Source organism: Manacus vitellinus, unplaced genomic scaffold (assembly GCF_001715985.3).
Source record: "Manacus vitellinus isolate BGI_N305 unplaced genomic scaffold, ASM171598v3 scaffold_10_pilon, whole genome shotgun sequence".
Lineage (NCBI taxonomy): Eukaryota > Metazoa > Chordata > Aves > Passeriformes > Pipridae > Manacus > Manacus vitellinus.
Window position 1 is genome coordinate 17,636,309 of NW_021938838.1, and position 13,868 is coordinate 17,650,176.

The 13,868-nt window shown below is 38.6% G+C and overlaps 1 protein-coding gene across 1 annotated transcript in view; it reads right to left on the reverse strand.

Annotated features, from left to right (window-relative positions):
- Window positions 1-13,868, reverse strand: part of CDH8 (cadherin 8) — a 153,542-nt gene that overhangs the window by 88,290 nt on the left and 51,384 nt on the right. The window contains exon 4 of the mRNA XM_018086308.3: window positions 7,409-7,703. Within this exon, the coding sequence (XP_017941797.1) occupies window positions 7,409-7,703 (295 nt within the window). The remainder of the gene's footprint in view (window positions 1-7,408; window positions 7,704-13,868) is intronic.

Below are 13,868 nucleotides of genomic sequence, written 5' to 3' on the forward strand. Positions count from 1 at the left end.
AAGCCCTTTGACAGCAGCTCCAGGGACAACTGCTGGGCTGTATTCAGGGAGGAACATTAAGTGCTGCAGATTCAGCAGCTAAACAAAGACAGAGGTATCAATTTGGGGCAGGTGGGGAATGACCAGTGCCTGAATCACACCCAAATCTTATTTTGCCAAATATCAAGTGTGTCCCTCAAAGACAGACATCTAACAAAGGCCACTTGAATTAAGAATTTTAAATAGAATATTGGTGCCCATGCTCTAAAGTCTAGTCTTTGTGCGAACAAAGTGAAAGAAGTCATATTAATAAAAGTTTCTGTGCAAATATAACCACACTGAATTTAATTTTCTGACCTAGAAGTTTCTGCCTCAGGGTTAGAGCTTGTCTACATTTTCCATGGTTGAAAAAAGTCAGAATATGCTCCAGACCAGTTAGTTGTGTGGCATCTCATAGAGCCTCAGTCTGGCAGGAATCTGTGCTGCTCTGCTTGTCTGTTTTCCACTTAGGCATCATCCTCTGGCAAGCAAATGGGCTCATGCCACAAGCCAAGATGTTTGGAAAAAATGAGATGGCACACTTTCAACCCCTACCACTGTTTGAAACACCTTTTTTTCTTCAGAATTTGAAATTCAGCAAAATGGTGAAAAATCCACACTAAGAGGAGATTTAAACTGGTAAGCAAAAGAGAGTGTATCAGAACCCTGAGTCAGACTTAATTTCACACAGTCACAGAACACAAAGACAATGATGTGTTTGATATGTACAAATGGAAGCAACCCCAAAGGATTTCAGAAGCAGAATGTCTGCAACAAGAACAAGATGTTTGTGGCTATTAGGCAGGAATCATCTGGGGAAACAACAGCAGGACTAGAGAAGCCTGCACCTAAAACTGCCAAAGTTTTCTCTGCTCTGCCATCATGTGATCAACATAAGCTGTGTCTGTCTGTCTGTCTGTCCTTGTCCTTGAAACAGGAACATCATAGGAAGATGTGTTCCTCTGGATGGAACTCCATAGGGAACTGTGACCCAAGGTTTTTTCCTGTGGAGTTTATCTTCACTAGGTGTCACCTGCACAACTTCCCTTCGTGCAAAAGGAATGCTTGTGTGCAAAAAATGGAAAATCTGTGACAAATTGCTGCCACAGAATGGAGAGAAAGAGAGGCAGCTTTTTTCTAAGGAACCAGCACACATCAATAGCTCCATACTTTGTACAGATAGGGTAGGACTTGCTTCTAAGAACCAGGCAGTGCCTTCAGAACCTGAACATTCAAGTACCTGCTGCCACTGCTATGAACTCTTTTGGGCAATCCCACTGATTTTGGCAGTTTTGTGCTGTCAGTCAACCAGCTCAGCACACTCAGGATGATACAGGTGGGCACAACTTAAGGATCAGCTTATAAAGACCAATATTGATTTCATCCATGGCCCTCAAGCTCACAATGATCATTTAAGATCATTAATGATCATTTAAGAACAATATAGAAAGATAATGACACCTTTAATCAGACCCCATGAGAAAGGAAAACTACAAATATAACAGTACATACTCAGAAGTACATTTTTTCAAGGCTCAGGAGAAAGTCAGGTTCGGGAGCATATATACTGAATATGTTGACATGTTGAATATATCCTTCCCAGTTCCTCAAGGTTCTGTATGATGATTTTAAACCCATACGTGCTCACTAAATAAATCTCTCACGTTAAATGCTCAACAGTACCACAGCTAGGGAATGTGATTGTGCACAAGATGAACAAGTAGAGGAACAAGACAACATGAAAATATACTTGGTTTTTAACAGCTGTTACATTATTGCCATATTTTACAACATCTGCTGGTTTTTTCCCTTAGCTTTTGCACTGCCTTTGCATTTACCCTTTGGGCTAATTTGTAGTTGACCCCAGTAATGCAGTCATTTTACTCCACAATTTTGTCACAAACTATCATTGATTTAACAGTCATGCTCAGCGCCTTAAAAATCAATGAATACACAGGAAAAAAAAAAACCAGTAAGACAGTGTGGTTGATCTTGATAACATTTCAGGTCAGGTTTTTATCACAACTTTCTAATTTGTCAAGTTATTTTATCACTATTCATATCAGAGGTGGAACGCTGATTTCATGTGCAGCACATTTTGCCCTTTTGCAAACGATTTGTGACTGGGAGAGAACTGATATCTTTGGGAGGAGTGGAAAGCAAAGCTGCACTGTGTACAGCGTGCTCCTACTACCCCTGCCTATGCTAAAGAACTCTGCTTTTGAGAAAAAGTATAAAAATGGTACCACTTCTTATCCGCAGTGGTGCAATCAAAGGCAAACCTTGATTCAAAGGAAAACACTCCTGAGTAGATGTGCTTGTGCCAAAACTGAAAATTGATATTCTGACTCAGCTAAAAGCCATTTTCTCATTGCCAGTAAAGACCTTTCCCCCCCAGTAAGTAGTTTTCATGGAAGCATTTAAGGACAAAAATGTTATTGTTCTAAGCTTTTTCACGTGGTTATTATTTTACAGTGTTAAAGGCAAGAGCATTTTTAGACCAATAATAGACTGAATTCCACTGCATGTGTTTTAAGATGGGGTTTTTTTATGACTGTCAGGAGAATCCTTAATATTTGGAGATTATTAAAGTTTGTCTGTTTACCTTAATTCAGGCAAACTATGAGAGAATTCTCTTCCCTTATGTCTTTTGTTCTTTTTCCATCTGTGTCCTTTTTTTATTTCACCAACACGTTTGTCACTCTGGTTCCGTCATCTCCTGTCTTTCAACATGACACTCGCTGTCTAAACACTCCTGGCTTCGCTAAGGAAATCAGGAAATTTCACTACTCATCTCTCTCCTGAAAAAAAAGGATCCTGAAACTAAACTGTTGGGAGACAATATCCACTTTGGCTGCCATTACCACCTCTGCAGTGTGTTTTGGGGAACTCATGAGTCTGTGTGTGGCTGAGTAGGTAATACAGAAACAGAACATACTCGAGGGAGGGCATGTTTTTATCTTTCTTTTCCTCTTTTCTTTCTTTTTTTTTTCCCTTTAATTAGTTACAGGACTAGTTCCAATTACCCTTGTGGATCTTCTAAGTTTGCTCATTCATTTACATAATATTCTGTCTGTCTTCATTGCAGGCATAGATACAGAGCTCACAGAAAAAATGGGGAGAAAAAAAAAGAGTCATGGCATTCTTCCTTCCAGAAGCTTAGATAGACCTTTTTCTTTTTTTTTAAGGTTTTAACTGGGTTTTTAACCCAGTGTGGCCTTTTACATTTAAAAGTGATTAAACAAGGTTTACAGACAAATTAATTTATTTCCTATTTGTGAAATGCAATACTGTCACAATTAAGTGATTCCACAGATTTCACTTTTTGTTCTTTAATTCCTTAAGATACTTACTATCAGAATTAAAAGATTAAAGTGCGCAGTTTCAGCAAAGAACATATTCTCCATGTACACTATTAGCTTTCACAAGCAAATTCATCTTTTTTGGAGTTGGGGAACAGGGTTTACCATGGTAGATTATGTAGGAATTACATAAAAAAAAAAGATCAGAAGGACGGAATAAGGGAAAATTCAATTTAGTTCTCAAAAGTTGGTGGTTTTTTTTGTTTTGTTTTGTTTTTCTGGAATGTGCTGCTCTCTTTCCTCAAAGAGAGAAATAAATTATTTCAAAATAACTCGGAGCCCAGTGCCGCGGTGCAGCACTCGGTGCGTGTGTGGGTGTGTGTGCTGGGAAGGCAGCTGAAAAGTGAGCATCATTCCCACCACAGATAACACAGGGTAATACTAATCATCTTTGCTCCCAGCAGTGGGAGGAAAGCCACGCAAATCCTTTTGTTTTAGCAGGGAAGCAGGATTTTCCAGCGATCACCAAAACAGAGTGGAACCCAACCAGGGCAGATGGTGGCCGTGCCTGTGTGCTGATCTCAGCACTGATCTCACCCACTGCCACACACCCCACACATCACACATGGAATGCTGGCACAGACACTGAGGTGAATCATAGAATTATGGCATGGTTTGGGTTGGGAGAGACCTTAAAGATCATCCAGTTCCACCCCCTGCCATGGGCAGGGACACCTTCCACTAGCCCAGGTTGCTCCAAGCCCCGTCCAACCTGGCCTTGGACACTTGCAGGGATGGGGCAGCCACAGCTTCTCTGGGCAACCTGTGCCAGGGCCTCCCCACCCTCACAGACAAGAATTTCTTCCTAATATCCAATCTAAACCTACTCTCCATCAGTTTGAACCCAGTTTTCACATCCCCACAGTGTATCATTCGTGTTCTTTTGCATACTTATGCAAAATACCACTGACTTTCATCAATACCCCTCTCCCAGCAAGGAACACAAGACCAGATCTAACATAGCTATTAGAAAACCTGCATTGTGTTAGAGCCTCAGCTCTGTGGCACAGAACAATGGAAGGTTATTGCCTTCATCTGTATGTTAGAAATTGCTTTCCACAGACATCCAAAAATAAAATGCCTTGTACTGCATCCTCATTACATAAGTACTATATATATCTATATAGCATATGAGTTCCTCTTGTGTTTCAGAGCAGAATTGATATAAGCATTTTGAGGAAAGAAAAGGTTTAGGAGAACTTTGTTTTATCCTGAATAAGAACACTGCCTGTGTGGTACAAATGCCAAGGCTGCAGTTGGCAGTAGGTGGAGATCTCTTTAAGGTGAACTAAGTGGATAATGGAAGAGAAATACTCTTGGTGGGGGAAAAAATAATAAAAATTCCTTGAACTCTGAAAGGAAACAGTTTTCTTATAAACATCATGAAGAAGTTAAGTAATTTTAAGAGGACTAAAACAACTTCAAGAAAGTTAAAATAATTTACAGAGAATCATTTAGTACAGCTCTTGGTGTTGCTACCTGTGGGTCAAGAGAGGAAAGAAGAAGGAAATAGTAACAGCAACAGTAACACTCTCATCTTCCACTTCCCAGCCTTGAAATTTGGTTCCATCAGAGAATAAGACACTGCCTGTACTGCACAGATTTTACAGTTATTCATGATCCATGTAATGCAACTGGAAACATTCTCTGAGTTCTGAAGCAACAGCAGAGAATTAGGTTTCATTTCTCAACAAAAGAGCAGGAGTGTATGTTTGTGCTTCTTTAGAGAAACAGCCTGAAAGCATTCACAGTTAGGAAAGTCACATAAAACACATGGAAGGTCTAGGGATCATGAGGGATAAATGAGCAAAACTTGCATAGTTACAGTAATAAACCTCAGACCTCTCAGATAATCTACTGCAAATTTCTACCCCTATTTGTGTTGTTAGAACAAACTTGCTGTTGGACAAAACTCTACCATGAAGCCTAAGAATACATAAAAATGTGGAACTATGTGATTTCAGAGGCAGTTCAACAAAGAATTGTTTCTCTTTCCCCCAACATGCCAGGGGAACAGATGAAATATTATCCTCCAGGAGCCAACCCTTTTAGCTATTTATAGCTTTCCCAGATTAAGTTTTATCTTATAATTCATCTCCCATGACCTTTCTTTACATTTTCCCCTCCTCTTTCACCCTCTTTTCTCAATTGTTTCACTTTCCCTCTCTTTTGCTAATGTTTCATCTTTTATTCTCTTTTACTCTCCTGATCTCATTGCATTTACCACCTTTTAAACCTCGAGTTAAACAACTCCCTAGATTTTTACTCATCTGATCTCCTGACCAATTTCCTGTCAAAGTTTTTGGCTTTTTTTTCCCCCTCCTCTTCTTTACAGGGAATACTCCTTGGATGAGGGCCATGTCTTTATTACAGATTATAAATATTGCTCATATGCACAGATATAAATTATTTTTATAGTAGGATTTGTGATCAGAAACCATCTTTTCTTGTCTGCATATATCTTCATTTTCTTTTTTCCTAGAGTACCATTCATATGGAGAAAAATAGCATTCCATTTTCCTTCTCCCACTCCCCGCTTTTTTTTTCTTTATTTTCTTTTACTCTATTTTATTTTATTTAATAAGTCATTTTCTCACCTAGAGCTTAGTAAAAATATCTTCTGAGAGCAGGGCCATATTATGTTTGTGCTGCTGTATAACTAAAAGTAACTAATCAAATTAAGCCCATGTTTTAGTAAAAGAACTGACGTGCAGGCTTGAAAATTCACATATCAGCTTCAGAACAAGCAATTCAATGCAACCAAGATATGGAAACATGTTAGAGAAGGGTTGATTAAAGACATGAAGGCTCAGGTATCACCATGTAGTGAGCACACCTGTCATTGAAATGACTCTGCAACTCACTGTGCTGGGTGTGAGAGGGGACAGGTCTGGCTTCTCACATTCCTCCTCTTTTTAGCTAAATAAGACAGAAGGGTGGGTTTGGAACTTTGTGATAGGATGCTGCTTTATTTTACAAAGTGCCTTGGCACTCCTTCAGTTACCTTGCTTTGACAGATGTAGACAAATCACTGAAAAGCACATTATCCTCAACCTAACACTAAAATATATTAGAATTTCCTCTGTGTTTTATGGCCAGATTTTGATGTCTTTGCTTATGCTGAATTCTTATATTGCCCTTAAATTGAGTCTTTTGGTTTGATGGGTTTGCTTCCCTTTTGCTTCAGCGAGAGCTAAAAATCACCTGCCTCAATGTGTGTAGGTGGGGAGTCAGGACCTGGGTACATCAATATCTACCTCTCTAACTACATACTTATACATTTGCAAACACAGAACAAGGGGTAAAGCATGCAAAAAAAAATTCTAATATATTAATCCACGAGGAAATAGATTCACACTAATCCGACAAAATGAATAAATATAAGTAAAACGTATTAAGAAGATTATGTTCTACTCTTTTCTCTTTTCTGCTTTCACACAGTTAATTTCCCTTTTCACCATCTTTTTCCACAGCTTTCTCTGTTTCCCCTTCCATCATCCATGCAAATCCTATGGCTAATTGGTTAAGTCCACTCTGGAGTCTAACCATCAATTCCCAGACACAGCATCTTTCATTTCAGTGTCTTTGCTGATTACAGTTGCACTTAGAGGAAAACAAATAAGTTCGTATCAACACACTGCAAGTGTATGAAAACACACAAACAGATAATTAAACATCAACAAAATATCAATAGGATTAGAGTGTCATGCCAGAGCAAATCTTGATAAATCCTTCTGAACAACAACAACATTCTAAACTACAGCATCATAAGGGAAATATAAATTTAGCCCATTAAAGTGTTGTTGGACAAAGACAGACACATTAATACAGCTGTTAGTCATTTGCTTACTACTAAGGGACTCTACTGTTGTGCTGCACATGAAAGCTTCGGCCAAGAGGAGATTTGAAAGCATGCAAATTAATGCTAATAACATAATAAATATCTTATTACTCATCAGCAACTCCAGGGCATCCTGGCATGGACTGAATGGGAGCGATCAGAGCTGCTGGTGTTCAGCCACACCTACCTACGAGGGACATTTCTGGGACCGTGGCGTGGTAGGGACCGTCCACAAACTCGGGGGGATTGTCGTTGATGTCCTGGACCTTGATAATGAACTCTGAGGGAGGCTCCAGGGGCTGGTTTGTGTCCCTGTCCACTGCCTGGGCTGTCAGAGTGTACTCAGCCTTCTCCTCCCGGTCCAGCCTTTTCATGGCGTGAATGTCTCCGGTCTTGTCGTTGATCACAAAGATTGTTCCAGCTCCATCTCCTGACAGAATATACTTGATTCTGCTGCTGCCAGGGTCCAGGTCCGTGTGTAACTAAAAGGGGAGAAAAGAATTATTTAAGAGACAAAAAAGTGTACACACAGAATTTTTGTGGGGTTGTTTTTTTTTGTTGTTTTTTGGTGGTTTTTTTTTGTTTTGTTTTGTTTTTTACTTTGGGCTAATCATACATTTTGTCAAGCTGTTCCTTTGTACTTCAGTCCTGGCACCAGTGATCCAGAGCTCAGCTTGAATACACATGGAGAGCAGGGATTTGTATGCATACTAATCAAAAGTGAATGCAATCATAGGCATAATTAGACTTTCTATTTAAAAAGCAGCTGTTATATATATATTTTAAATTCCTGTTCTAAAATGTAAATGCCTTCAGAACCATTATCAGCCAAAATGAACAAGTACAAAATGTCCTTAACCTATTATATCAAAGGGTGAGTGAAGGGTTAACAATAATATATGCTTTAATCAAGCTTCTTATTTTTAGTTATTACTTTCAGCTTATTTCCAGGTGACTGAAAATGGTTGAACACTGGCATCTATGGAATGTTGTAACAGGTAGGAATTCAGAACTGTGTCTTAACTCACCTGTTAGCAGAATTTAAAAGATTCTAAGATCTTTATTCTCAAAGTAGGTGCTCAAAAGAAAGAAGAACCCTTACACACATCTTCCCATTCTCATAAAAGCCCCAGTAGAAAAAACAATTGTATTTCATTTGTATGTCATTTTCAAAAAAACAAGGCAGGATTATAATAATCTGAATCAGTATAAGAAAGGTTTTCTTCTTTACTTTGAATTTTTTTAATTCATTAAAAGCCTGGAGACAAAGGACTTCCATTAATTTTTTTTGGTAGGCTCAGAGCCAAGTAATAAATACCAGATTATCTCCAATAATTTTTAAGTTGTGAGGTGAGCATGTCAGTTGGTGGACCATATGTACTAGTGTCAACACATTCAAAATATAGGAAAATAACTTAAATGTAAAGTAATAATGTTTTAAATTCTATTTACTAGTAAGGCTAACATACTCATCATGATCAATAAGAAGTGAATAACATGACATTACAAATGTAATTTGCATCTATTATTATTTATCTCTGTCTCACAAAAGTTATTCTGAAGGAAATACAGCCTGTTTAGGTTGCAACATAACAACCACTTGTTCCTGTTTGCTCATTTTGTCAGACAGCTCAGTAGAAATTGTTGCTGGTTATGCATTTTACTCTTCAGTTGATAGCAGTGGTTGCAGGGCTGGGCAGCATCATTTGATATAAGAACTTAGGATATTAAAGTAGGTGAGGAAAAAAAAAAGCCTTGTAAGAGCAGCTACAGCCAAGCCACAAGGAGAGTCTCATGTCACCCCACCAGTAGCTGTGCAGGTCCTTCAGCAGAGCTGGTCACACACTGTTAGAGCTGCAGCTCACCACTCAGCAACTCTGCTGCTCAAGGCCTCAGAAGACTGGAATCTGGGACTGCTGCAACGAGCCCAGTGGACAAGAGCAGCCAGGGCTGATCTCCCCGTTGCTCTGGTTTATTGCACTCCCAAAATCCACCAGAGCATCCTCTGCTCTGCAGGAACAGCACCACTCCCACCAACTGCACGAGGTGTAACTTCATCCCCCGTGTTTTGCTGGGCAATATTTCATCACACCACCACTGTTTGAACAGCTTTTTAAAAGCACCTGAGGGGTGAATATGTGTGACTGCATCCAGCTCACTCTAACCTACGTACAGGAATGTACACAGAGGTGTCAAGTGACAGCTGAGCCCCTTTTCCAAAAATTCAATCTGTTTTTCTTTTTGCACCTGCTGTCAATTCCTGCTTGAGAACAATCAGCATCATTTACTCAGTTATAGAACTCTCCTGTTGGTTGGTACCACAGTTTTGTCTGTTCAAAAAGTTATTACAACTCTTTTTTACCTTTAATATTATTGTCTTTATGACTCTTATGACCCCAGAGCCCGTCAAGATCAATCCAGAATCTGTGCTTTAAACGGATTGTTTATAATTTAAGCATCTGTTTGATCCCTGAATAAATCTATATCCTATTAAAATTGCACATGAAGGTTTTGGCAGGATATTCATGGCTGGATTACAGTGATGTAATATCACAGCATTGTCTGGACAGGCACAGCTCAGCAAAGGTTCACCCAGCTCAGCTCACCCAGCCACATACTGAAAGACTGTAATCTGAATTTCTAAGAAGGCACTGGCAGGATAAACTAGATATACAGATATCTGAGAATGCTCAAAGATTCTCCCATTTTCGGTTTGCTAGTAAGTATGAGAGGCTGTCAGTACAATCTCAGGTTTTACCCATAATATCCAACAGCAGTTATGGTTCATAAATCACTTCTGGTGGATATTAATGCAGAGCTATAAAACCTTTGCAGTGCCACTGAGATACCAATAGTTGAAATGAAAAAAGTTGCCTGTGATTACTATTAATTGTTTCCTAAAATAAGTTAAATTCTGTTGTATCAAAAGAAAGAATTTGATGTTGTTATTTGAAACACCATAAAATGAAGGGCTAGACATTAAACAAAGGGGAAGAGACAGGAGCATTTTATGACATTGAAGTTGAAATTGAGTGATGAATAGAAGATCAGTATTTTTTACTGGAAGATTTATAGTAGCAAAACTGATAATACTTTTTTGGTTTTGTTTTTTTTTTTAATAAAAAACAAGACATAAATGTGGCATTTACTAAAATCATATGTACTTTCTATGATGAGCATCCAGACTGACAGATTAAGATAGCTTTTCTAGGTTTTTAAGTTCCTACACATTAATTTCTAAATTTTATAGTAAATGACCTATAGAAGAGTCAGTTTTTCACAATAATTTTATTGTTTAGATTTAGGATTAAATATCACCATCTATTTAAAAGATAAATCACAGAACTGAAGTTAAATTCTGAGTCAGATAGCACAGTATTTTTTTCCCAAGTAATTTTTCCTCTCCTACCAGACATGAATGATAATTTACTGCAATTGTCAAGCTTCAGCAAGCTGTGTTCATGGGCAGGTTAAAGATCATTAAACACATAATTATATAGGGTCGAGGTGAATGATAGAGAGGTATAATGAATATGATAAATGAATATTGGTTTCGGCTGAAAAAGCCTCACAAATGTAAATATGAAACTGCTTTCCACATCTATAGCTTTATCTGTTACCCCTGTGCCTGAAGGTTGACCTCTTCTTTTTCAGAACAATATTGAGAATGCAACAAGAACTTCTGTTTGAAAAAGAAAACTTCTCTGCCAGCCCCTGTGTCCCGCTCCTACACAGCACCCCAAAACAAGCAGACAAGTGTATTTACTGGAAAACAGCACCTTCAAACTCACTTCCATTATGTGAGATTTGGTTTATTAGACTTCAAAGGAAGTGAAATCTTCTTGCTCCATCATTGCCCTGCCTGTGGGACTATAAATCCAAACACCTCTCTCCCTCAAAGCAGCAGATGCAACCCCATCACCCGATTTGTACCTGGATTTATGGCGACAGGAAAGGGTTTGGATCCTCTCCTAGTTTTAATGGTGATGCAGATGCCCTGTATTAATGTCCTACTAATGGCTCCCATGTATCCTCAGCATAGTTCATTTTTTTTCCTAAAAAATTAACTTCATTCCAAACGAACCCTCGGACCACAGCAGTTTCTAATCACCACTAATTCCTTTGCTATTCTATCCTATAACACAGATGGTAATCAATGAAGCCAGGATTAACAGTAACAGCACACACAGGGTGTTATTTTCATTAATAACCACCTAAAAGTATTGCCAACACACTATTCAAATCCATAACACATATTCAGAGTCTCCCACGTACATACATGACAAACATGCATCATTACAATCAACACCAGAGGAACTGCAGAGAGGAAACTTATTCAAAGAGCCTCTAGATTCTATGGATGCAAAAGTACCACTCTACAGTAAAACACAAAGCCAGGAGTGTGGTATTGTTATGAAATGTTCCTATTCTATAGCTATTTGTTCATTTTATGTTTCATTGTTATATTTAAAACGACGTTTTCTTGGCTCAAAACTACATTTGCAGCCACAGGCTTTGTATGGACAGAGGCTGGTGAAGCTCTTTTGCAGTTCTGAGCAGATTTATGAGTCTCTTCTGCAGATGGAAACTGTCTCACCTGCTCTCAGTGTTACCTGGCAAACCCATGGCAGTCAAAACAACAGGTTGCTCAGCACAACAAATTTCATGTTCAAGCCATGTGTTCACCATCAGGAAAGTACAGAATGCACTTGGGGCTGGTCCATCCCCAGGATGAGCACAAAGATGTGGACTGGCCTCTGCAGGAGGATTGGGCACTTCCAGTCCTCTCTGGGTGCAGTGTTGATGCACAACTTGACAAAACCCAGCCCATAACAGATGCATCATCAAAAGAAGGATTTGTAATCCCAATTTCCTAGTATTAGTAAAAAAAGCATAAATGTAGAGATAAGTCACATGAAGGGGTGTGTGTGGGAAATCTACATATTATGAAAATGCTTCTGGACATTTTTAATTAAGAAAAGAGAAGGTGGCATTATGTAGCCAAGATTTTATTTGAATTTGTTAGAAAGTAATTAATTCATCCTCATGTAATTACAAGGGAATTACCCTGTACTTGTTTCAAGGGAAAAGGAATCATCTGCCCTTAAAACTTCATTTTAAAATTTGCATCATCCTTCTCCTTCCTAAATCTGGAATCTTTTTTTAAAGGGTGCATCACTGATTTTCACCTGCTGTTACACAGGTACACACACAACACACCAGCACTACCCTAATGCTTCAGGTTCTCCTATTTTTTACCTGTGGCTTGCAATAAAATTCCTTGTTTATGAGGCAGACCTCATTTAACAAACTTAGAGATGGAATTTTCAGCTTTTTATGACTCTTTTCTGAAACTGCTGGGTTCCAAGAAGCTCTTGCTCATTCTGTGAAAGTATGGAAGGATTTTAGTGACTTTTACAATCATTTTTATATATATGTCAGTGCTTTCAAAGACTGTAATGCACCTTATTCTTCACGTGTTTCTTTCTGTAAGTGGCTTTGCAGGCTTTTTTTGGGGTTTTTTTCCTGAAAATATGAACATCCTTAAGTGTTACAGAATGTTTTTCTGTGTATTGTTGATGTGCTCTGACACATCATGGACAGTGAGCATGTTTATTGTTGACCCAAGGTTTAAAGAATCATTCATAATTAAACTATTATAAATAGATTTGATTCACTTGCACACAACACAGAATTAATAAAGTGAATGTAATTTCAGTTTAATAGAATCTGTCATTTTCTCCACGGATAGGCTGATCCCATCTTTAGTAATGTGAATTATAAGTGCACAATGGGGAAGAGGAGAAATATCCCGCATTATTATTCAGGGTAATGACAAATTAGGGCACAGACTTGATGCACTTGACATAATGTCAGTACTTGGAACTCTTTCAGAAAGGAAACAGACATGTCCATGGATGACAAAGGTTCCATTTAAGATCCCAGAATCCTGTAACTTGAAGCCTCTGGAGTAACTGTCAGAAGACATTACTGCTCACACTTCTCAGCTGCACTTTCATAACCATATTCAAAGGGAATTAAAGCAATAATACCCCTAACGCTTTCATTTAAGAGTGTAATCTCTGCTTTTGTCTGCCTCAGTTTCCTACCATGTCATTTGAGTATCTTTGATTCCAGATGGCTTCTTTTATGTTTCTGTTTATTCTTTGCTACTGCTTTTTCATTCTATTTGATTTGCTAATTTTGTCTCTGTTTATATTCATGCTGCAACGGTGCACAAACAGCTTTTCATTGCTTACCTTTTGGTAGCATCTCATAGTACACTGGAGTGAGCTGTTGTTTGAAAACTGGAGACAAGACTGGGATTGAACACTCTCTTTACTCTGATTCCCTGATTATGACCAGCTCATGCAAGAAAATGAATCTTGATCTAAGTCCTTCCTAGTCACAGTGCCATTGGTCCTTTCTGTAGGTATCATGTATCACCTTCCTCACCAGGCTGAATTAATAGTATTTAATATCTATTTTCGTGTGGTGTCTTGGGAGTAAAAGGTACAGCTATACTTGTTTTTACGGATGGGAGGAACAAAGGAAGAGATAAACCTGCATTCAGCCTCACAAAGATCCATATTAGGAAAAACCATCCAGACCATAGGACCACTCGAGCCATTCCTGGCCAGCTTTAC